The sequence below is a fragment of the Astyanax mexicanus genome, chromosome 5 (genome assembly GCF_023375975.1).
Source record: "Astyanax mexicanus isolate ESR-SI-001 chromosome 5, AstMex3_surface, whole genome shotgun sequence".
Classification (NCBI taxonomy): domain Eukaryota; kingdom Metazoa; phylum Chordata; class Actinopteri; order Characiformes; family Acestrorhamphidae; genus Astyanax; species Astyanax mexicanus.
Genome location: NC_064412.1, coordinates 24,280,312 through 24,306,635, shown reverse-complemented (window position 1 = coordinate 24,306,635; position 26,324 = coordinate 24,280,312). Strand labels below are relative to the sequence as shown.

General features: G+C 37.6%; 1 protein-coding gene across 1 annotated transcript in view; it reads left to right on the top strand.

Moving 5' to 3' along the window:
• The window catches only part of jak1 (Janus kinase 1), a 51,786-nt gene extending 25,462 nt beyond the window's left edge, over positions 1-26,324 (top strand). The window contains exons 7-24 of the mRNA XM_022675867.2: positions 159-341; positions 543-700; positions 841-955; positions 2,137-2,335; positions 7,691-7,800; positions 8,002-8,157; positions 8,646-8,733; positions 9,273-9,400; positions 11,844-11,979; positions 15,478-15,629; positions 15,736-15,886; positions 17,981-18,069; positions 18,782-18,974; positions 19,936-20,060; positions 20,229-20,401; positions 21,703-21,820; positions 23,563-23,673; positions 23,872-26,324. Of these exons, the coding sequence (XP_022531588.2) occupies positions 159-341; positions 543-700; positions 841-955; positions 2,137-2,335; positions 7,691-7,800; positions 8,002-8,157; positions 8,646-8,733; positions 9,273-9,400; positions 11,844-11,979; positions 15,478-15,629; positions 15,736-15,886; positions 17,981-18,069; positions 18,782-18,974; positions 19,936-20,060; positions 20,229-20,401; positions 21,703-21,820; positions 23,563-23,673; positions 23,872-23,976 (2,490 nt within the window). The 3' untranslated portion in view covers positions 23,977-26,324. The remainder of the gene's footprint in view (positions 1-158; positions 342-542; positions 701-840; positions 956-2,136; positions 2,336-7,690; positions 7,801-8,001; positions 8,158-8,645; positions 8,734-9,272; positions 9,401-11,843; positions 11,980-15,477; positions 15,630-15,735; positions 15,887-17,980; positions 18,070-18,781; positions 18,975-19,935; positions 20,061-20,228; positions 20,402-21,702; positions 21,821-23,562; positions 23,674-23,871) is intronic.

The window sequence follows — 26,324 nt, the reverse complement described above, 5'->3', positions numbered from 1 at the left end:
CTGTCCTCCAAAATACATTGCCACATTTGCTCATTGAGATATTGCTTTTTTCAGTGCATTATCGCACATTGTTGCATGTTCTTTCTTTGCCATTCCTGAGTTTGATTTGCCATACCTATTATTCTGCCACTGACAGTTCTCTGCTTCTTCCTGAACAGAATGTCCTAGCTGTCAAAGACAAAAGCAAATCACGGAAGAACAAGACGGACAACAAGCAGAAAAATGACAAAATAAAAGATGCCAGCAATGGATGGATCCTCTTCTCAGATTTCTATGAAATTACTCACATCGTCACAAAGGAGTCCAGTGTTACCATTTACAAACAGGACAACAAGACCATGGTACATCGACCTTCATGCTTATTTATGCATTTTGTTATTGTTGTTTTTTTACATTTTTAGTGTTATTGTTCTAACCTCTACACACAAAACTTCTATATGCAATTAAAAGGTAGATATATGTGTCTTGTTCCAGTATTGATTAAATAAATAGTAATTTGTGAAATAGCTCACATAAACACCCACATCTCCTTTTTCGTGTAGGAGCTGGAGTTGGCTTATCGTGGAGAGGCTCTGGCCTTCGCTGCTCTGGTGGACGGCTATTTCAGACTGACTGTTGACGCTCATCATTATCTCTGCACAGAGGTAGCACCCTCTTCTGTAGTGCAGAACCTGCAGAATGGCTGCCATGGACCCATCTGGTATAGTACAATCTCACTTACTTTCATGCACTGTCTCCCCTTTTGATAAATGCTCTTATAAAAATGTTTCAAAATCTCCCTAAAGCATTTAGAAAAGCTCTTTAATAGAACTTTTAGTAATACCTGTGTTCTGATTACAGCACAGAGTACGCAATTCACAAACTGCGGCAGGAAGGCAATGATGAGGGTACCTACGTTCTGCGCTGGAGCTGCACAGACTACGACAATATCATCATGACTGTTGTCTGCATGGAGGTAAATTTACATATGGGCAGTTGTCATGTTAAACTATACTTCATTTGGTGACTCTTATAACTTCACCATTTAGTTACTAAAGAATGGATAATAACCCTTCAAGTGGTAAAATAAATAAAAGTTTTTGATCAATTCTTTCGACAAAATAAATTCAATTTAAATTTATTACATACAGTGCTGTGAAAAATAATTAGCAGTCTACATATTTCTTATTTTTATGCTTTTTTTATCATATGTACATTTTTTTAGATTTTAATATCAGTCAGCAAGCTGATGGTCACGAGCTGATGTACGTACATTCTCCTTCAGAATTTTCTGATAGAGAGCCAAATACATGGCTCCATCAATTACAGCAAGTTGTCTAGGTCCTAAAGAAGTAAAGCAGCGAGACCATCATACTACCACCACCATGTTTGACTTTCAGTGTTATGTCATTCTTCTGGAATTATGTGTTAGGTTTACACAAGGTGCATCGGTACAAAGACCATCCAAAAAAGTTCATTTTTGTCTTGTCAGCCAACAGAATTTTTTTCCAAAGTCCTGGGGATCTTCAAGATGTTTTTTGGCAAATGTGAGACGGACTGTTGTGTTCTTTTTGGTCAGCAGGGGTTTTTGCATTGAAACTCTCCCATGGATACCATTTCACCCAGTCTGTTTCTTATTATTGAGTCATTATCACTGACTCTAACTGATGGTAAACTTTGATTAATAATCTGAAACATGACAAAAAAGTTAAATAAAAAAATCTGTTACTTTTGTTACTTTCACGCAAAAAAACAAAATAAAAAAAGACTTTTTTGCTGAAAACTTGTGAAAATCCATTTATCATAAAATGATCAGCAGAAATCTAGATATTAGGATTATGATTTACTGAAACATAATGTGGAATATGTGGTGTAAAAAGAACAGTGAATTTGTCAGTGTTATATAAAACATTGTTTTCTCTGTTATAATTGTAACATTCACAGTTTTAATTTAACACTAACAGTGTTTATTTAACATTGACTAATGTGCTGTGGTGAAACAAAAAACAACAGTATGGCAACAGTAAAATATTCCTAAACTGATATCTAATGATTAATACCATTGTAAGTTGTGTTTAAGTAGGTTCCTATAAGAATCTGTGAAGTCTTCTGTTGTACGGTGTGTAAGCCTGTGCTCTGTTTTTCTCTCGTTTCTAGCTGGACCTCTGCGAGTCCAGAACCTTTCCCCAATATAAGAACTTTCAGATCGAGGTGAGCATGCTGGGCTATAGGCTGTATGGAACAGAAACATTCAGAGAGAGTCTGAAGGAACTGCTGGATCACCTGCAGGGCCAGAGCCTGCGGACAGAGAATGTACGCTTCCAGCTGCGTCGTTGCTGTCCACCACAACCCAGAGGTATGCTGAGCCTGCACCTGCTCCACTCTGCAGTAACTGTCCCTGAACACTTTAAATGCTAAAGAGTTTTCTAGCAGTTGCTAAATAGTTTATAATAAATACTGAGTAATAATGTAGAAGATCTAGTAATTAAAGCTTAAAAATATACCTAGGGTTAAACAAATTGACACAAAGCCTGTCTACAATTATATTTGGTGGGGCAATATTTTGTCTCAGAAATCATTAAGCTATATGCAGCTCTGGAAAAAAAATAAAAGACCACTTAAAATTTGAATTTCCTGTTTTTACTAAATAAAAAACCTCTGTAATATAATCAAGAGGAAAATGGATGACCACAGCTATCAAAACCAAGCTGAACTGCTTAAATCTTTGCAACAGGAGTGGCATAAACTTACCCAAAAGCAGTGTGTATGACTGGTGGAAGAGAACATGCCAATCCAGGGTTATTTAACCAAATATTAATTTCTGAACTCTTAAAACTTTATGAATATAAACTTGTTTTCTTTTCATTATTCAGGGTCTGAAAGCTCTGCATCATTTTCTGTAGATAAATGCTCTAAATGACAATATTTCTCCCAAATTCCAAATAAAAATATTGTCAGTGGTTTATAGAATAAAACAACAATGTTAATTTTACTCAAACTTTTACCTATAAATGGCAAAATCAGAGAAACTGATTCAGAAACTGAAGTGCTCTCTTAATTATGTCCAGAGCTGTATATGTTCAATGACAATCATTATTTCCACTGCTTTAACAATAATATAATAGCATAATATTGCTAGCATTTTTTTAGAGAGCCATACTCTGTTAATGTATAAGAATTATACCATGCTTTCTTTTTGCTAAAAAAACATAGTGTCTAATATCAAGGTCAGCAAGATTATTGAGGTCATGTCCTTACAGTATATAGCATGATTAAGTTGTTAGCATAATTATTGTCACAGGCTTAGCTAACACCTGTTAATCTACCTGTATTATTTACAGCATAGGTAGTGTATTGCCTAATATTTCAGGTGGCACTACAAAGGTCTGTTGCTTTTTGCTACAGCAGTAAGATAAGGATTATATGATGAAACATTTCATGTGATGCGTTCAACAAAAGCCTTTCATTTCACAACATGTTCTTCACCCCCACACACACACACACGTTACACAAATACTCTGAAATGTCAGTCAGCACATACAAGGGTCTTGTTTCCCTGAAGTCAGCATTTTCTAAATGGATGATGGAAGATTTCCATAACTGTAGTCTTAGTATAGATTGTTTAAATTATATGAAACTTTATTTGAAACATTCCTGTATATGGGTTCTTCTGTTATTTCAACAAATCTCAATCCTCAGCCTCTCTACTAGCGGTCTGCTAACACACTGAAAGAGCTTTAGCTTACTGAAGAGTCTATCTCACAAAGTGCTGTTGTTAAATGAGGAACTTGAGTGCTTGTAAAGGGATGGTTCCTTTTGAGGCTTTTGTATCTTTTAACGCCACATTGCTAGCACATACACATTCACACTCCCAAACACTTGTGTAGACACACAGAAAATTCACATTGACCTTAAACTGCTGGAGAAGTGGACTGGAATATATTCTGAAGCCAGTCTGGATAGTTGTTCCTAACTGAGATTGGCAAGTGACTGCATGCTGAAGGTTCACTGGGGTGCACTAGGGTATATTACCTCTGTTTTTAAAGGTATATTCTATTGTTTTAGTACAAAGCAACAGTCTGGCCATTTGTAATGATGTTTGCCCAAAGTATAGTCTACCAAGAAAAGTTTTCTTTTCTCTCTCTCTCTCTCTCTCTCTTTGTGAGTGGACTGCAGGTAACAAAAATTGATCACATGAAGTTTAGACAGATTGTGAAAAGTTTTTTTTTTTTTTTTTTTTACTCTGAGATTTTATACTTTGTTTGCAGAAAATTAATTGAGGTCCAAAACCAGACCAGAATCCACCTATTGAGTACCACTGTTCTTAGTGATTTTAGTACAACTCCTCTCAGTTAAATATTGAATCAATCACATTTATGTGTCACAAAACAGCTTTACAGGACAGAGAATCAGACAAAACCCTGAATATACAATACAGAAAGTTACTGCTTTTTAATTAAGCAGCACACTCGTTTTTTTTGTTCTTACTATGAAAAAAAGAAGCACATGACTGTAAATATTTTAAGGTTAAAATACATATTAATAATTTCATAACAAGTTATCGTATGTTACGGACTATAAGGCGCACCATATTATAAAGTGCACTATCAATATATGTCTATTTTCTGGTCTACTTTCATGAATAAGTGTATTATTAACCAGATTATAAGACACATTTTAAATGACAATAGTAAGGAACAGGGGTGTTGCCATGTTTCCCTTCTAATTCAGCAAAAAAAAGTCAAACGAGTGCTGGATGTTAACCTAAACCGATTTTTCTCCTGAAAACTGTTTATTTGGGTGAGTAAAGTGCTTCCATTTACTAACAGTAAACTTAGATTTCCAGTATATTATTGGGGTTAGCAGCACTTAGTGCTAGTAAATGCCACGTGACAGCGCTACACTCAGTACTGCAGAGTGTTCCGGTAACCCAGGGCGCAATCAGTTAGCGTTTCTTCCCACGTAGCTTGTTTTATCTGCAGTATTAACCCAGTACTCCTACATTGAGTAAATAAGGTCAGATGAACAAACAAACATTCAGACACTGTCCTGTGATGCTCTCAGGATGTTTAGTATATGTCAATTATTGACTTATAGATGCTATTAAAGGTTCTCTGATACATACGTTACCATGAGCACTTTTACCATGAGTTAGAGCTGGGCAATATAACAATATTTTATTGTATCTTGATACATTTTATATTATTTATTTCTGAGCATTGATATTATCAATGCTAAAAAAACACTAACCAACTGCACATTTAATTACAAAGAGTGTAATTTGTCCTGCTAAATTGGATAGATTTTTTTTTTAATCTCTGGCTCTACTGGCATGTACATATTTTTGTTTACCATAACATCCAGCCCTAAATTTGTTTTATTTCTGACATTCAGGGTGTGTACTTTGTGTATATGTGTGGTTGGGGAGTGGCAACATAAATAGCAGACACTCCCATCCCACTAACAAAAAAAACAAACGTAAGTAAGTAAATAAATGATTATTTAGAAATGTAAAAGGACAGCCTCATTTTTTGTTATATAATTTTTTTATTTACTTTTTTTTTAGGAGTTTATTGATTACTTAGGTGGCTCACGAATTGTCAATAGGAATTGTCAGCTAAATAAATTCTCATATTTGTGCTGACGATGTAAAAATGGAGACAATCAATGCCTATAATGCAGGGGAAGGCTATAAAAAGATATAGATGCACACAGCGTTTCCAGTTTACAGTTTTCACCCTCCAAAATGTCTTTCAGTAATTGTTGTTGAAGCATCATTTGCTGTATTGTTACTCTAAAATAACAGTGTTTGAATTTGAATATACAGGTCCAATCAAAATATTTTTTTATCCCTACATTGTATATGAATCCTGAAGGCATCCAGGTTATAAAAGATCACATAAGGAATCATGTAGTAATTTAAGTGTTAAACAAACCAAAATAATCTTTGAAACATTTAGTGGCTCCTACCTGGGGTTCTGTTAACATGCAGATTCTGGAGCCAGTAACTTTGATGTAACAGAGGTAACGCTTGTTCTTCCTTTCCTGGGGCGGTCCTGATGATAGCCAGTTTCATCATATTGTATTTAATGGTCTTTGTGAATGCACTTGGTTTGATAGGTTGACTGACCTTTACTTTTTAAAGTAATTTATTTTTTTAATTAATTTTTACTTAGTTGAGTAGTTCTTGCCATATTATAAGTTAGAACATTAATCAAATAGGGCTATTCACTGTATACCAACTTTACCTATTTACAACTTTACAACTGATGCTCTGAAACACATTAAAAGGCAAGAAATTAAAATAATTATTTTTTGATAAGTTTTTAGCACAGCTGTTAACTGAAAGTCATTTAAGGTGACTCTGCTTCATAAAGCTGACTGAGAAAATCCAGCCAAGATATGCAAAACTGTTGTCTAAACCAGAGGTGCTACTTTGAAGAATCTAAAATATATATATTTTTTACTATATAATTGCATATGTTTATCTTAATAGTATATTCATTTACAATGCAATTTTAAAATATAAAAAAAACACTGAATTTAAGTTGTGTCCAAACTTTTGACTGGTACTGTATATGGAGAGCTGTCTTAAGAGCACAGATATGGATCACATTTCTAGTTGTAACCACCAACTCAAAGAAGCCTGGAAAACAAGTGCACACTCCCGCATATGTGGCGGCTGCACTGTTTTGTTTACATCCACATGCTGTTTGAGTTCTTGCTGAGGCATTAGAGTCGAGCAGGAAGTGTAGTAAATGTGGTTTTCCGTTGTCATTCGCCTCAAGATCTCAGATCTCGTTTGTTTCAGGAGCTCAGGAGGTCATGTTGTGAAACATGTTGCCCTTCTTTCAGGTGCTAACATATGGGCGTGGATGTGTTTTTGCCTTGTTTTTAAGTAAATCAAGACGAAATCGAGATAATGTTGCAAGACAATTACAGGCAGGACATACTGGACTACCTTAGAATGCCCCAGTCAGAGCAATTTTGCAACATGTTTTTACCACAGCATTGTGTGTGACACTGGGTTACTTCCTCCTTCCTTAGACGAGCTCTGAAGAACACACAAATGTGCAACACACACACACACACACACACATATGCACATGCTAAGTTTTGTAGAGAAGTTAAAACACCCCACATGCACAGAGTCAACCACGAACACACACCTTATATAAATACACTCTCTTGTCTTGTTTACATACTATATATATATACTATATAATTAGTGCATCTAAAAAAATTGGAATATCATTGAAATGTTACTTCATTTTAGTAATTAGTTGAAAATGAGAAACTCATACATACTTATATAAATGTATGAAACACAGAGTGATCTATTTTAAGCATTTATTTCTTTCATTGTTGATGATTATGGCTCACAGCCAATGAAAACCCAAAAATCTGTCTACGAAAATTTGAATATCATCTAAGTAGGTACTTTTGGCAGTGTGGGCAGTGTGCCAAGTCCTGCTGGAAAATGAAATCCACATCTTCATTAAAATTGTCAGCAGAGGGAAGCATAAAGTGCTGTAAGATTTTCTGGGAAAACACTGCACTGACTTTAGATTTGATATAACACAGTGGACCAAGTGTGATTAATCACAATTATTGTATATTACACCACTCATATATAAACAAACATGTAATTTGATCGGGATTTTGTTGGATTCTCTCTTTTATTCACTAGCTGCTTTTCTCTGTCTTTCAGAGATTTCCAACCTTTTGGTGATGACCACAGACCGAGAGCCCGTCCCTCAGAGACAGCCTCAAGTTAGCCAGCTGAGTTTCCACCGCATCCTTAAAGAAGAGATTGTCCAGGTAAAATCCTACAAGATCTGGAAGCCCAATCATTTTTAAGATACAACTGTTTGTATGGTGGACAGACTTTGAGCAAAGTTTACCTAACACAAAATCCTGTCCGGACAACCAGTCCATAGTGATTATTGTGGTAGTTTATCGACCAGTGGCATTTAATGCAGAACTGAATAGACAAAATGTTTTTGCTCTGCTGCTGTTTAGGGGGAGCACCTGGGTCTGGGCACCAGGACCAACATCTATGCAGGTGTGCTGAAGATGAAGAGTGAGGACGATGATGAGTTTGGAGGCTACGGGAATTCGCAGGAAGTGAAGGTGGTGCTGAAAGTACTGGGATCTGGACACAGAGACATATCCCTGGTGAGATCACCGCTTCCCTGAAAATTGAAATTATTCCTTCAAAGTTTCCTCCCTAGTCTTGCCTTGGCATTAGTGTTTCCACTGATCACTATGTTAAGTTTGTGTTGAGTGTGTAGTGAGGAGGAATATGGATCTTTTAGTACTGTTTATTGAGGTAGTGTAAGGACTAATATATTTTCCATTTAAGTTTATAAGCCTGTTTATTTAGGTTGTTTATTGAGTAAACAAGATATTGACTAGTGTGATTGCATGTTTATTGAATGTTTATTGTTTATGAATATTTTAGTGTTTATTTTATGGATCATTTGTAGATATTTATATAAACTGAATTTTTCTTATTCCTATGATAACATATTATCTAATACTGGGTAACTACTTAATTACAGAGTTTTTTTTAAATAAATTATAAAGTAAAGTTGATATGTGTATACGTTAAATAATAGACATATATTTTATAAATTAAATGATGTTAATATCTCTTTGCTTAGGCCTTCTTTGAGACAGCCAGCATGATGCGACAGGTTTCACACAAACACATTGCCCTGCTGTATGGAGTGTGTGTGCGTCACCAGGAAAGTAAGTGAGATGCACATTTCCTTTCGTGTGTGAGAGTTGTTGACACATTTTTATTTGTAGGTATAGAAGTATAGAATGCAAGAATAAAGAAAAAGTCATAACATTTGTCATTTTCTTATCATCTTTTCATCAGTTATGGGGTGGTATAGGTGCTGATTTAAATGCACATCTGATAACGGAGCTGTTTTTAATTTACATTTTATACGTGCTGATAGATACGTTCATTGTGCCTTGAATAGAGGCCAGTGGAAACACACTTGATTACACTCACAAGCCCTCTGGCAGAATATGAGCAATCAACATAATACAGGCTACTTCCTCAAACACAAGAGAGCAGGACGCATAACAACAACAACAAAAAAGCGTGCATATGTGTGTTCTGCTGTGTTTGACCCTTTACACAGTTCACAGTAATTTTTCTGAAACTAATAAATGCATTATGAACAGCTGAAATGTGGTTCAACACACAACCTTTGATGTTTAAACAGTCAAGTTTAGGATGGTTTACTGTATGAATGTTATTCTGTCTCTGTCTGCAGATATCATGGTGGAGGAGTTTGTGCAGTTTGGTCCTTTGGATCTGTTCATGCGCAGACAGATGACTCCTCTCAGCACTTCATGGAAGTTCCAGGTGGCCAAACAGCTGGCAAGCGCTCTGAGTTATCTGGTAAATACATCCACACTGCACACGCTGAATGGTCTGTTTAGTGCTGTATATCGACACCTTCCTCATATAATCACCTAACTCATTTTTTAAGGAAACACAAAAAACATATGCCAGTTGTTGTGGCAATTTAAAGGTGTAATTTCACTAGAAAGCATTTAGGGCTTGCTCTTTTTAAAATACAATATGTCAGTAGTTATGTGCATATACATGCTGCATGTGAAACTGTTCTTCTACTCCTATTACCTGTTTTAGCTAATAGAAAAAAATAGACAGAAAAACATATAAATCAGGAAAAGCCCTCAGACTGACATCAAGCTGTAAATTAGGATTAATGGCCTCGCCCAACTAGGCTTGTTAATGCCCACTGCAGAGCCATGGGAGAAGTGTTACAGTGTTGTTAGCCAATCAGAGGCGGTACGATTGCATGTCATTAATATTTATGAGTAACAGTATGTGTCCACTTGCGCTTTTCTTCAATGCATATGCGCATGTCTGTGACGTTTTTAGTTCAAATGAAGCTACAGAAGTAGACAATCATAAGTTCAAGATTTTTAATTAATCTCACTGTAATCTATAGTTCTATAAATTCGTATTCTGCCATTTTCAGCTTCTCTTCTGCAGTTAAAAGGCGCCTGTTCTGTGTGCGTAAGGATCGTAGTATGTGGTTGTCACAGCCTGCTGTTCCCTGATTGGCTCTGCTGAACTTTTTTGCCGGAAGGCGGGGCTGCGTTCGAGACAGTGCAACCCAGCGGCTCTCTCCGTTGAAAATGAATAGGATGGGTCGATGCTTAAGAGCCAGTGGACACGCACCGTATAAGGAGAAATCCTCTCGTTCTTCTCCGCCCACTCCTTTACTAAATTAAAACAGCGTGAAACAAGAGAACCAGAGCACTTTTTCACAAAAAATGGAGCATTCATTAATACATACTAGGGAGCACCACAAAATGTATGAAAAAAAAAAAACATTAAATGAGTCCTTTAAAAAATACAGACTAGAAACCATCCTAATTCAAAATATTGAAAACATTGATTGAAAAGACAGAAAGCAGTTAATGTTTTAACATTTTAACAGCCACAGTTTGTGGAATTTGTAGATTTCTAGCTAGCTTTATGGACTTATGTAATAAGACTAACTACCATGCAATTTTTATAGCCTGTAACCTTTATTATAAAGATGCAAACCTATAAAAGTAAAAATCTTATCACTTACCAATTGGGGATAATCCTGGAATTGTGGAAATCAGTTCATTGAAGGTACAGTAGCACCATCTTGGAAAGCTATTAAAATTTTATTTTGTAAAGATTAATAAATAATAAACTAGCTTAAGTCACTATCTTGACATAGACCCTTATCCTAAAGTAGTAGAATCAAATGATCTACTCAACTTTTACCACAGATGGCCAAGCAGCATCATGACGAGATGATTTCAGCAAAAAAAAAAAACAACAAAAAAACAATTAGGCGATTATTTTAGGAAAGTGATCATATATGTTTTCCACTACTATTAAGCCAACAGTGTTGCTGTGGTTTTTGTCAGTAGTTCTTAGGTGGGCTTTGCGTGTTGAAGAAAGTCTTTCAAGCCTTTGAGGCAAACCAAATCTGCTGCAAAAATTTGAATAAATTTGTATTGTAAATAAAATTACAGCTAGAGATAACCTGGCTGTACTTGCTGATTACAAGATAGGCAAAAGAGATGCAGAAGGAGAACGTGACAGAAACTCTTTGCTAAATGTTGCCCACAAGGACATGGTAAAGAATATGACTTTACCATCTTTACTATCTTTGGGTTGTTTTAATGGCGGTGCAGCTTCATAAAGCATTCAAAATGTCATTAATGCATATTATTGTACTAAATACAACACTACCTGATCAATAATAGTATAATTAATGATCTTGCTCCTAATATTATGTTAGTTTTAGTACTGCTTTAGTAATCTGTCCCTTTATATGTTGGCCTTTAGGGCTGAACAACATGGAGATAAAATGTGATTTGCAGTAAAGTTGTTAAATATAGCGATGATGGTGACAGAATAAATAATAATAATAATTTGGCTTATAGTAAACATTTTTATTGAATAATCTTCTATACTATTCTGTACATTTTTCTATACTATTTAAAACATTTTACAATTCATCTAGTAGAATTGATAATGGTAATTCTTTTGAAAATAGAAAATAGTTTTGACTATTTGTGTAGTTAATAGGCCTCATACTTTCACTGCATAAAGTCAGGAGCATCTGTGTTGTAATGTTTGGCACAGAACCTAATTTTGCTTTCATCACAGCCTTTTGAGATGCATTTAACATTTACCCTGCAGCCCTGCTATTTGTACAAGCAATACAACATTATTTGTCCTCTTAAATGTCTTAAAATGTTCCTGTGAGAGGGCTTTGTGTTCTCTCGCTGAATGAATCTTTTCTGTTTGTATTTGGCTCCTGTAGGAGGATAAGAAGCTCGTTCATGGCTATGTGTGTGCTAAGAACATTCTGTTGGCTCGAGACGGTTTGGACAGTGAAGGCGGTCCCTTCATCAAGCTGAGTGACCCTGGCATCCCTATTACTGTCCTCACAGGGGAGGGTAAGAGCCTTACCCAGCTAATGTGTGCATTACAAGCAATTGATACTGTATGTGTCTGGAACCTAAAGGGGCAATTTCCGAGACAGGGATTACGCCTAGTCTTAGACTACAATGAATTTTGAATGGATATTTTTAGCTCAAAAAATATATAGTTCAGGAGAAGACATAATACATGTCTGGGAAAGTGACCCATAATCAAATTATATCTACCCTTAAAATATTGACGACAGGTGCAATTGACTATTGGCTGATTTTTAACTTAAATATGCGAATAGGATAATATATCCAATGCTGATAATTTTTTTCACCATATTTTGTAAATTGTTGCATACTGAATAGTTTTGTACAAGATCACAAATGCTGAAGTTCCTTTTTCTTTTGCTAGATGGCAATATAGGCAAATATCTCAGCTGCAAAACCTTATTAAAACCAGTATAGAAATCTGCTTTGTGCACTTTGTTTTGTACCACTATAAATTCAAAGTCAAGAGTAATATTTTTTTATAGTTTTGGAGGAAACAGAGCAAATATGTTTAACACTGCTAACCAGATACCCCTCTCAAGTGTTCATTGCTCAGCCCAGCAGAATTGGTATCAGAACACAGCAGAGATAAGAACACTCTAGTGCTTAAAGTTTGCATGTGTATTTTAAATGTAGTTTATTCCAGAAAGTACATTTCATGTAAAAAGGAAGTCTGTAAGCATGGTGCTGCATCAAGTTTACTTGGAAAGGTTACAATACAAATCTTTAACTTTATGTAGACATTATAAACTGAATGCATGTTTTGTTGTAAAGCTTCAACATAATGTCAGCTTCTGTGTTGAGTCTAATGCTTATTCTTATACTCAGTGTCGGATGCTGTGCAGTAGGATGCGTCTGTGGATGAAAATGTACAGCTGCAGAGTGAGATTGAATGCAGGTCTTTTGGATAGATAATGTAACTGACAGGAATTCTGTTGGCCCTCAACCAGCTCTGCTCACTAGCATGCAGTTTATCTTTGGGAAGACCTGCAGTGCGTCTTTATTTACTGTCTGCCTGGGCTCTTAAAGGAAAGACTGGGAAATGGGAACTGACACTTGACACTTGAACCGGCAGTACTTTGGTCTGTTGCCAGGAGATCATTTTACTTACTTAACAGCATGACTTTCACCCTAAAGAGAACGGGAAAAGAACAAATATTACGTCTTCCCGCAATACAAAACTATCTGTGAGATATAGCAGTGGTACCACTTTTACAGTTGGGCTTCTGCACCCGGGGTAGAGAGCATAATGTCCTATAGAGTCCTGTTTGAACATGCATGGGCAAGACATACTACAACATGACTGTGTTTCTTAGGGAAAAAGGTCAAACCGGAAATGCATCAAAATGACCAAGAAAACAACTGTCAGTGGACATTAATAAGTCAGATCTCCAACAAATTTATGTATTTTTTTCTCAAAACCTGGGCTTGGTCCTGGGCTTCCAGTTTCTAGCATGTTTTAGTGCTGTCACTGCTGAAGCACAGCCAGTTAACCTCAGCAAGGGCTCATCAATTACTTCATTAGTTGGATTAAACATGCTGTAATTAGTTTAAACTGTAAAACCTGTGAGACAGTGCTACTCCAGGACCAGGATTGAAAAAAACACTGTACTAAGAAAGACTGAAAGCTTGGATTCCAATTGGGTTTTTAAATAACAGCAACTTGCTTCTCAGTTCTTTAGCTCTAAATTTAAATGTTCTGTGATCAGTTATTTTGTAATTATTAAATTATTAAATTATTTTGTACAAATGTATAAAGTTTACAATTCGGCACAGAAAAGAAAAATAAATAAAACATAAACAGATACTACAGATATAGAAGATAAATCATCCCATTAAGTAGAAAAAGTACAAGGTGAATGTCTGATATTGGCTAATAAGATAGAAGCACGTCCTTAAAGGAGAACTCCGGTGTGAAACTGACTTTGGGTGTAGTAACACATGATTAAGACTCTTAACCTTTGTTGAATAGCCCACCGCCGTTCTCCTGCAGCTTTCCAAGATTTTTTGCAGTTTGTCCAAACAGGCTAGAATGGGTTTTAATGGGGCATAAATTTCCCCTCCAGATAAATTGCTTTTTACACCGTTATCCAGGCTCAAAATAGCTCCACACCTCATTGGAAGAATCTGAAGAGCCCTGACATTTAAAACAAGGCATTAAGAACTTTACAAAAGTACAAGAAATTTATTAAAAAACACTGTTTACAACCCGGTGCATTAACTACATCTCTGGGTCAGTAAGGTGACGAGCACATAATGTTCAGCCTGGAAAGACCCAAACACGAAACCTTTTGTCTTCTGTTTCCTTCTCCTCCTCCTCTGTTATGCCGACTGAGCACAGCACACATCCCTGGAACACCTTCTTCTCATGTGTACAGCATATACTTCCATCAACATTACATGCTCGTCACTCTACTGATCATGACTTTACTTAAGATGTCAGTGCCCGGAGATTTAGCTTATGCTACCGGTTGTATACAGTGGTTTTTAATAAGCTTCTTGTGCAGTTTTAAAGTTCTTAATGCCTCATTTTAAATGTCATTTTAAAATGGCTTTCCGGACTCTACCAATAAGGTGTGGAACTACTTTGAGCCTGGATAACAGTGTAAAAAGCGATTTATCGGCAGGGGCAAAATATTTCCTGTTAAAAGTCCCAGAATTTAGCAATCCCACTACAGCATTGCACCAATAAAATCAGTGTTAGATTAGGCCATATCTCATCCCACATAGTCTGCAATGCCAGATGTTTCAGTTCCCTTTCCTATTAAAAGATTATTTCCAAGGGAGAGTAGGGTCTGTCTAATATTTTATTGTAAATACTTGGTACTAGCTCTTGTTAAAATCTTGGACAGTAGTTCTTAAAATGATTTGCACCCACCTCCTCCCCATCTTCCTCCTTCATTTATTTTCTCCCCTTCTCTTCCTGTATCTCTTTGTGTGGGGGGGCTTCAGCTTCACGCTTTTCCAGCGAAGCTGCCCCGAACTCCTGCCCAATCATCTGAGTTCGCCCCCCTTCTATTTTCCTTTTCTTTCAATCAAGGGCGTGGGGACATACTAGCAAACTCTGTTATAGAGTGTATTCGATGGTCACACATATACACTTAAAATTATTATTAAGATATTAAGTCTCAGGGAGTTTATACCAAAAAAACTGAATTTGCTGTGTACTGTTCAATAGTTCATTATAACACTGTGGAATAGGGCTGCACAATATATCGTTTTAGCATTGATATCATAATGTACACAGGTGCATTAGTCATATCGCAGAATGTAAAGTTGAGACAATGTACATTTCTCCCAAAATAATGTAGACCTACTATTTAATTTATTTTAACTAAACTATTTATTTTAAGGAACTATAAAGAATTTTAGACTTGACAGCTAACCTGCTCTCTCTCTCTCTCTCTCTCCCAAAATGTGTGTGTGTGTGTGTGTGTGTGTGTGTGTGTTTGTGTGTGTGTGTGGGTGATTATGTAGAATGTGTGGACCGGATTCCATGGATCGCTCCCGAGTGCGTGCAGGACACTGCTAACTTGAGCGTAGCGGCAGATAAGTGGGGTTTTGGCACGACTCTGTGGGAGATATGCTATAATGGAGAAACGCCTCTCAAAGAAAAGAAACTCACAGAGGTAAACACACACAATTCAGCTGCACACACAGACATTGTCATTCCCCTACTGACATTGTTCATTGGAAATATAATTTCTTTCCATGTCTCTCCCTCTCCCTGAGCAGAAAGAGAGGTTTTACGCGGCTCAGTGCCAGTTGGCCACACCGGACTGTCAGGAGTTAGCCAAGCTCATGACCCACTGCATGAATTACGACCCGCACCAGAGACCGTTCTTCAGGGCCATCGTCCGAGACATCGACATGGTGGAGAAACAGAGTAAGAGAAACATGTAGAGTTGGTAAAGCAAAGCTAAAGCAGAGTCAAAAGAAGAGTATTTCTATCAGTAGTGTATCTGGTACATGTATTCTTTGGTTTATGAGTAATGTTTTCAGCAGAGCGTGTCATAAGTGTAAGCAACTGATCAGTGGAATTCCAGCCCTACTGCTGGAACCAAAAAAAAAAACTATGTACTGTAAAATAAAATTAAGGAGTTCCCAGAAGGGGTGAGTGGGTCATATCAGAAGAAATGTAATTATTTAGAACCAAATCAGACACACAGGCTGTTATGTACAGAGAAGAGGTGTGTTTCATTAAAAAAAAAACAGCAGATAAGAAGATCTCAGCCAACACAGAATTAGAACACAGTTCAGAAAATGATGCTTGTTTTTATATCCTACAACATAGAGATCAGGCATTTAATCATAATATATGATCCACAAGTTTACCTCAGGTAGCCCTGGGTAATTACTACACACTGACTGATGGTCACTGATGTTGAGTGATGGTCAGAACCTGGGGGACACACCCAGTATTCAAATATATTGTGCCAGAAGCCAATGAAAAAGAAGCTGCTATTTGCAACAGACTAAACTCAAAGATCTCTGTTTGAATGTTTATGTGCACACAAATATTCAGCCAACTTAAAATAGTTGATTAATATTTGTAAATATTTAATTTGACATAAAACAGACTTCAAACTAATTGGGTTTAGAGTGCACTTTTGTTTTTCTTGTTAAAAAGTCTAGTTAGCTTGTGCTGGTGCAAAGATTGGAGATAAGGGGCATGTGAGAAAGTTGCAATTGTTTTTTATTTTTATTTGATGGCTCAAAAGTCTAAAATAGAATTAAAGTACCTTATTAATCCCAAAGGAAATTGCAGTTTTACACCAGAGATAAGTATGTTGCATTCAAGTTGTATATACATTCAAAACCTGCGTTTACCACTAGTGCATACAATTGTACAAGTGGCACTCATTGCACATGCTCTTACTCATCCAATCAGAATGACTTTGCCAGAGGTGAAGGCTTGCCAGTATGCTTTTACATAAATGTGACCAGCAGTTCTACTCGTTATGAAAAGCAGCTAGCTTACCTTAGGAACTCTGCCAACGAGAGCTGCAGCATCTGCAGAAATATTTGTTTCAGACAGGAATTTCCAGAACATCTGCATACACTGATCTGAGCTCTCTGGCCTGACAAGCACAGAGCATATTTAGAGAAATAAACTTTTTGATAGAGGTCTGGAACCTGTGTGTAAGCACTGCCACCTTAATGAGGACTCCCAAACAGGATGCCTTGGGGGCAATTTACTTACAATCTGTAATCATGCATGTAGGTAAAGCAAAAAAAAAAAAGAAAAAAAGAAAAGAAAATGGCTACAGGGCAAAAGAGGAATAAACTCACGTGTTTGCTCTGAATAACTTAAACTTTCATTTTATTATTATTTAGTTGTAAAAAAAAAGTTTATTACTCAGTTCATAGTAATTATTTGTATACTATGAAATATGAAAGTAAGAAACACCTGCTAAAATCATGTTCACAACTATGTATTTCACATTTCATATCTAAAGGCTTAGGATGTACAATACAATGCTGAGCCCCTTATTAGTCTACAGTATATCAGTGCTCTAAATACTGACCTCTTGTGGATCAAAATAAGACATGCAGACCAGAGAAATATATGTGCAAATATGCTCACACATCTGTTTGTCCTAGTCCCTTTAGTAAAAGTATTGCCAATAGAATAAAATTCTCTGGAACAGATGGACATGAACCTCTTGGCACCATCCCTAATGCCTGGTGTGGAATAGACTCTGTAGAGCAGTGGAACTGTGTTCTCTGGAATGATGATGATGATGCTCCATCCTGTATGAATGGCAGGCTGGGCAATGAATAATTAAATACATATCCCAATATTTTGGCCATATACCAGTACTGTAGTTTCCAGAGTTTCCAGTGCTAAGTGTGATTTGAGTTAATGTTAACATTAACCACATTATCATTTTATTTAGAGATTGTGTGTTTAGAGAGTGACTGATAAATGGGACATATATAATTAATTGAATAATACCTGTGTATATCTTCACTGCAGACCCCTCCATTCAGCCTGTGCCCACACTGGAGGTGGACCCCACAGTGTTTGAGAAGAGATTCCTGAGGAAGATCAGAGACCTGGGAGAGGTAAAGTCTTAGCAATGTCTGCAGTGCTGGTGATTTATTTACTACAGCTTCTTTTTTGGATCAAATCAAATCCAATCAAATTTATTTATATAGCACTATTTACGGAAAGGAAAAACTCCCTCAGAGCAGGAGGAGGAAGAATTTTGGCAGGAACCAAGGCTTAACATGTACCTTGTACTATCACATGTACAATCAAGGCATGTATTTAAATATATAATATATAAAACCTATCCTCCTTTGGTTAGACAACTTATAAATTAATGTTTAAAAGTCATTATACCTCCACATATGTCTAATGGCTGTGTTTAGATGAATATCCACACCAGCAGTGGAAGCAATTAGAAAATGTCTAGAGTTCATGTTTCAGAGATTTATGGAGAACAGACAGAATGCAACATTGTCAAAGTGTGGCGAATGACTCCGGGAAATCTGAATATGATAGATAAATAGATAAGTAAGTACTGGTGCAACACATTGGCAGCACACATCACAACACAGTTATGCATAATACAATAAATATATAAAAGTTCAAAAGTATATAGGCACATACTAAAACAAATTTACTGCAAATTCACATAAACATTCCAAATACTACCCTCACAAGTCCTTTCTTACTAATAAGTTGATCCTGGGTAAACATATACACTATTTGTATTTGATTTGTTTATCTAGGTAGTAAAGTTTGACTGTTTGACTGTGTTTTTTGTGACAGGGGCATTTTGGAAAGGTGGAGTTGTGCCGCTATGACCCGCGTGGTGACCGGACAGGGGAACTGGTGGCGGTGAAGTCCCTGAAACCAGAGAGCAGAGAGGAACAGAGCAGCAACCTCTGGTGTGAAATCGACATCCTGAGAGAGCTCTACCATGAGAACATCGTCAAATACAAGGGCATCTGCCAGGAGGAGGGTAATAAATATAAACCACACACACACACAAACACGCACACCTGCCTTGAATGGAACTGGTGTAAACAACCTTGTAAAACCTTGAACATAAACACAGTGCACGCATTAAAGGCAAGCAGTTGTTTGAAAGGTGTGAAAATGTGTTTTGAGATTTCATTTTCGCTTTGTGACTTGTCTATGCAGCAAACATATGCAGTGTGTGTGTATATGTGTAAATATGTATATATATATATATATATATATATATATATATATATATTATGTAACTTTACACTGTTTATATTTTGGTTTAATTCTAGATTAACGATTTGATTTTCTCACAATATTTGGAACATTTTTATTAAGGAGACTTTTTCTTCTTTTTATTTCTTTAGTGTATAAACAATTAAATATGCACCTTGAATAAATGGTACCTGTACTGTTTTAAGCGTAAACAAACTACTGTGCTCTGCTATTTCTCAATTGATCACTTGTTTTTTTTAGGCAATCTAGAGTAACAGTAACAATGGAAATATAATTAATTACTCAGCTTGAATAGGTTTCTGTGTATCTCTACTTAAGTTTTCCGTTTTTTGGTGACTTTGTACTTCAATTTGGCTGCATTTTACATTCCCCCCCCCCCCCCCCCCCACCAATATTATCTGCCCTTTGCTTACGCCCACTGGTTCTTTGCTCTGCACTTGCGGGATTGAGACCTCCTCATGTTCAAACAATACAACTACATTACTTTTTTATAAACAGAACATTCGCCCGTGTCCATGGCTTCTGTACACTGTTTACGTGCTGTTGTCTATTCCTGGCATCCCTGAGTGTGGAAATGGAACTGGGGGATTGGCGGTGCGCAGATTCAGGGGGTATAAAGCCCTGTATTTGAGCTGTTGAGCAGCAGATATTCTCTGGAATGATGATAGTGCTCCATAACATAAGCACTTGATAAAAAACTGGCTTCGTTTCTGTTTCAGGTGGCAGGTCCATCAAACTTATCATGGAGTACCTGCCTGCAGGCAGCCTGAAGGAATATCTGCCCAGAAACAAAGCCCAGACAGATCTGAAGACCCTGCTCAACTATGCTGTACAGATCTGCCAGGTAAGATACTGCATATGTCATCCACATTAGGGCTGTAGAACCTTTTAGAATGCTGGGGAATTTAGTGTTAATTCATTTGCAACCACGATTAAATCATAGGCCATGTAATGTAGTGCTATTGACTGCAGCTTCTGACTTTGCCTCTTTATTTTCCTCTCTCTTCTAAAGGGTATGGATTACCTGGGCTCTCGGAATTACATCCACCGAGACCTCGCTGCCCGGAACGTTCTGGTGGAGAATGAAAGCACGGTGAAGATCGGAGACTTCGGCCTGACTAAAAGCATTAAAGACAACGAAGGCTATTACACAGTGAAGGATGACCTGGACAGCCCCGTCTTCTGGTTAGTTCTTCTGCAGCTAACAGAGAACACCTGGGGACATACAGAAATAGGCTAAAGACAGGGGTGAAATCATACACTATATGTCTGAATGTTTCTGTGGTCACCTTTTCTAATGAATGCTTTCCATTGCTCACACACAGCTTGCCTAGTCCCTGTAGAGAAGTACTGCCAATAGAGAATATGACATTCTGGAGGTGATAAACATGTACCTGTTGGCATCATGGGCTAGAAGGGCATGATAGAGGTGCTTTATCATGTAGTTCAGGATGAGCTGGGGATTGGGGATACTTTTATCCAGATATTGTATTTCTGGAACCTCTGGTTGATGTGAAATACTAGTAGAGCTGATCTCTGGCTCTGTACTTATATGGAAATTTCTATTCCAGTCGTATTGAAGTCAATTTAACTATAAACTACTCTCACAGATAAGCCTTTGAACAGCTGCACTACATCTGCTTTTCTTAATGATATATCTGAATGTACTTCCAAACCATTCTATCTCGTTCACAGCTAGATTTATTTGCATAACCGAATAAAATTGTCTTTCCATCAAGATAGCTACCTGTAACCAGACTTGTATTATATGCTTGTACAATTATGATGTGTGGAGAACTACATCATGTTCCTTCATGGGCCCTCAGAATTCTACCAGTGAGATGTGGAGCTACTTTAAGCTACTTTCTTAATGGTGCAAAATAGTGATGCACGGGCAATGCTATGCCCCTATTACTAGCATTATAAGCCGTTTGAGAGCATTGTCTTAAAATAAAGCGCTGTATTTCAGGATGCTGGGGATGAACGGGGGTGGGCAATTCTACAAAAGCTCTGGTCTGTTTGTACTCATAATCCTATTTCACACAAGAGTTCTCCTTTAATTCACTAGTTTCTTTTTTGTTAACGTCTTGTTTAAACAATAGACGTTTTACCTGATTTTTTTTGAGATCTTCTTTTACTTAAAACTTAAAAAATAGTACTTAAAATAAAACTACTCTGAGATATTATAGTAAAATTCAAAAAAAAAAAAAAAATACTCTAGACAGTTTGAAGTGCAGTTTGATTTCTCCCTCCCAGAAATACAAGGCAGTTTAAGCATTCAAACTTATGATTAATCATAGTTAATCACAGAATATAGCTTTATCATTGTGATTAATATTTTTTTAGTCAACTGACACCACTATCAGTAACAGTATCTTCAGTATTAGAGCAATTTACTTCTTGCTGTATTTGCTGTAAGTAGGAACTGATTATGAGTGTGCGTTTCACACTAATGCATTGTGTCTTCCTCTCTCTGCATGGTTCAGGTACGCTCCAGAATGCTTGGTTCACTGTAAGTTCTACAGAGCGTCGGACGTCTGGTCATTTGGAGTGACCATGTACGAGCTCCTGACCTACTGCGACGGCTCGTGCAGCCCCATGCCGGTAAGCAGCCTATAAAACCCTGCTGACTCCAGTCTGTGCTGGCAGTGAATGATTCTGAATGATTCACCACTGCCAGCATTCTGCTCTTTTACTTGTTTTTCTTTTGACTTGATTTATATTTTGACTTGAATGAAACCATTAAAAAGGGTGTAAAAGAGCATTTAAAATGAAGCCTCGTGCCGGTTTATTAAGAAACTAGGACTGGCACATTTCCTTTGCTGTAACACTGGCAGACTTAAGTGTAAACAAGGGTTAAAGCAGATCCGTATTTCCGGAATTAGGTCCTCTGCCCAGACCTAAATGATGTGTTTTCGACTTTGATTAAACGCTAGGTGTGAATGTTGTGTAGAGATTTGATTGAACTTGGCCTTTCATTGAGTAGAACAGAGCTGTACTTTACTCCGCTAATGAAAGAGCTCTTTGTTCAGACGGGCGGTGATACAGGCGCAGTCTCTTTCTGGCAGATGGTGCCAGTCTGTGCCCATGGTGGCAGATGCCCTGCCCAAAGGCTGTGCGCACTTGCTGCCAGATCAGTGTACACTAGTCCCACACAACACTCTGTGCCCCCACTGCATGGACTATTGAGGGTATTACGGGATTTCTCAAATGAATATTGAATGACTGGGTAACATTCTCTAAAAGATGATGAATTGAATTGAAGTTAAATTAAATGTTACGTTAACCTTTGTTGTAAAACAGTCAGCACAAGTTGGTCTTTTAGTTTGTGTCAGCTTTAGGAGATAATTAATCAATGTTAGCATTTTGCAAAATGTAGAAGATATGGCTAGCAGAAGAATAATACGTATCATAATACACTAAAGGTCAAAAGTTTTAGAACAGTGCTGCTTTGATTTTCTCATCTTAGCAATAACTTTATACCTGCGCTTCACCCGTCAGACCTCTAACTCTACTCTTCACTGTTGAAACTGAGACTTTTTCTGTACCAGTTTTCTCCAGTTTCCAAGAGGCGTTTTAATGTGTAGGAAAGAGTACTCACCACTCTCTGGCTTCATCTGTCATTACTTTAAAAGAAAAGACTATTTTAATAGAGTTATCTGGCTGTGTCTGTTTCTTTTTTGAAAATTCCCTTCTTAGAGTATCAGCAGAACTAATGTATGCATATACACTCAAATAATAATACACTGCCTGTGCCTGACCATAAAAAGTCGCCACCTGGATGTGGGGGTGATGCTGCAGTTGGTCAGGTCTAGGTTCAGCAAAAGTATGTGCTGAAAGAATAAGGTCAGCTGACTACCTAAATATACTGAATATAGACCAGGTTATTCCATCAATAGATTTTTTCCTTCCCTGATGACACGAGCATATTCCAAGATGATAATACCAGGATTCATGGGGCTGGAATTGTGAAAGAGTGATTCAGGGAGCATGAGATCATCATTTTCACACAAGGATTGGCCACTACAGATGCAGGATCTTGGTAAAAAAAAAAAAATGAACGTAACACTTGATTGAAAAAAATCTTGTGATATTGCAGACGATTGTTGACACAATGCCACAGCGAATGTGTGTCACAATCAAAGCTAAAGGCGGTCCAATTAAATATTCGTTTTTGTGACCTTTTTTTTTTTTTGGCTAGGCAGTGTATATGCATATATTTTCAGTGCATCACTAAATCAGTATTTCAGTGGCAGGGCTGCTCTTGTGTTGATAGTGGTTGGCAGTAGCTGGGAAGCTCAGTTTTGTAGATGACAGCAGATGACACTCTGATTCACCCCCACCAGGTTTTCCTCAAGATGATTGGCCCGACCCAAGGCCAGATGACTGTCACCCGATTGGTCAGAGTTCTGGAAGAGGGGAAGAGGTTGCCCAAGCCAGAGGGCTGCCCAGAGCAGGTAAAACATTTACAACATTGCAAAAAACAAATATGACACAGTGTGATGAAATGCAAAGCTACTGAAATAGAAAGAACAAAAATTGTCAGCTGATTTTAATTATCTCAAGGCTGTTGCCTGAAGTGCTCCTTTAACGACTGGCTGTGTGCATGTGTGTGTGTGTGTGTGTGTGTGTGTGTCCACTCTCTGTTCTGTCAGGTGTACGCTTTAATGAAGAAGTGCTGGGAGAGCACACCTGACAAAAGGATAGACTTCAAAGGCCTGATCGCAGCCTTTCAGCAGATGCTTGGCGACAGCATGTAACCATGGAAATGTGATGTGCTATAGACTACACCTCCCTTACCAGAGACAATGCGAGAGGTCAGCGCTATGACCTTTTTCTATATCAAAAAACAAGAAGAAGAAGAAAAAGAAGAAGAAGTTTTCACTGCTTGGATCGTCAGTCACATTACATCTTCTTATATTCTTGTATTCACCCACTGTATTTCACCTTATTTACCACATAGAGACACTTAATAACGATCCTGCTGCTGAGGAACATCCAGCCAGCTACTAAACTGTTAAATGACTGAACTGGTTAAAAGGATAAAAGGTTTAACGGTTACTCGAATGAACAGCAGGGGGCAGCAGATAGACCTCTGCACTCTGCAAGTGTGCAGGTGGAGAACTATCAGTCATTTACTTCATTCATTCATTACAGATATTCCTCCACATGTCTTGCTTGTTTATGGAGAGTCTGAAGCTGTGATCAGACTGCCAGTCCGAATCTGATTTGGTGTATCTGGATCCAGATTTTTAATAGTCTGAACAGCCAGAAACTACATGAAATCTGCTTATTAGGTCTGAATCTGAACTAGATTGTTGTTTTAGATTGTCTGTCCGAGCTCGAGACAATGACCGACCTGAACTCCCACCACTTTCCTTGAGTCATGATGGATGTGCTCAAGAAAATGGTCTGTGAGGTAGTCCTAGTTTTTTTAAGGCCTACTTTTATTTTATGTAAAGCTACGGTTTGATAGTCACAATATAGCAAAGTAACAGGTCACACTGAGATCGTAAATAAAAAAGTGACAATGTTATGATCACCATGGCCTGGCACTGGCCTGCACAGTGAGCACACGCAAGCATCTCCACTCCACCTTCCACGTGGCTGATTTAAAAGCTCCGCACATCAGCCAATCGCTGTGCTGCACAGCTCAGATTCAGGAAGTACAGTGACCTGAAACCCGGAATTGTAGTTAAAGGTCAGTTTTAACGCTCTACTCACTAAACAATGTGGGGTTTAAATCAAGCTCGGGCTCATAATGACAGTTTATGGGATGAGCCGAGTCAGGCTCGGGTTGGTCATGCTGAATTGACTTCTCAAATCAAATCAAATCGGTTTTAAACTTTTTTTTGTGTCGCTCACAATGCAACAAACAACAACCCCATCAAATCCACATTGTCGTGAATCCACAAAGTGTGGGGGTCCAAGAATGGCACCAACCTCGTTATTACAGCAACCCATGCAAGATGCGATGTATGTTTGTGATGTTCAGACACACAAATCCGATCTGATTATTTGTACATTACAGTGCGGACAGTCATCTCGTCAGATCAGATTTGAGAACCGAATCGGATTCGCCTGCAGTCTGAACACAGCATAAATTCAGAGCACTCTGTAAGTCTATGGGACTATGCTAGAAGGGTTCTGATTTACTTTCCTCTGTTGATCCTGATTTGCTTTTCTTTTTAAAGAGCTGAGTGTGTCTGTTTTTATTTTTATTTTTTTCACTTTTAATTTTCTTAATTTTTATTTTGTGTAATGTGACACAGCCATAATGAGGATGTGTCTTGTTCAGTGTCTTGAGTGTTTGGGAATTGGTCATTAGTTTCATCTGTATCTGCAGTCCAGTGCAGCAGTGTTTGCGGAACTGTGTACGTTTCCTATAAGACAAATTAATCAAGATTACCAGATTTCCACATTGCCAAGAGTTAAGTAGCTAATGGCAGAATTATGCTGATGTATATTATTTGCGTGTAAATGATGAGAAAACTCAATGCATTACTTTTCCAGTGCAGTCTCTGCGTAAGAAAAAGACTGGTAAGATCTGGTAAGATCTGCTTATGAAGCTGAATCTTTGAAATAAATAAATAAATGAATGAAATAAAAAAATGGAGAACACATCTTGCATCTACACTGAGGAACAGTGATAAAGAGGGAGAGAGGCATCAGAAGACAGAGACAGGTGCCTCCTTCCTCTTTCCTCGTGGTCTGGATTGCAGTGGACAGTTGCAGGCGTGCAGATTTACAGACTATTACAGTGCTATAATACTTCAAGAACGCAGGGCATCGCTGTGCTCCCAGCTCCTCCTCCTCCTCCAGCACGAGGACGCAGCAGACTGAAATGGACATGTATGCTGGGCTGTGGGAGGAAGAGTGATTGATGTGCATTGTGAAAGACATTGAATGCCTACAACAATAGGCACTAGAGGACAGTAGAGATTACCGAATGTCAACTATTATCTTATATCTAAGAAGACGTGTATTCTTGCTGAAATCTTGCATAAAACTGAAATATCCTGAAAAAAAAGCCCTTGTAAGTCTGGGAATAGCTGAGCCTGAATATTTTATCATTTTTATCTTCAGAAATTAAAAGCAATGTATCACA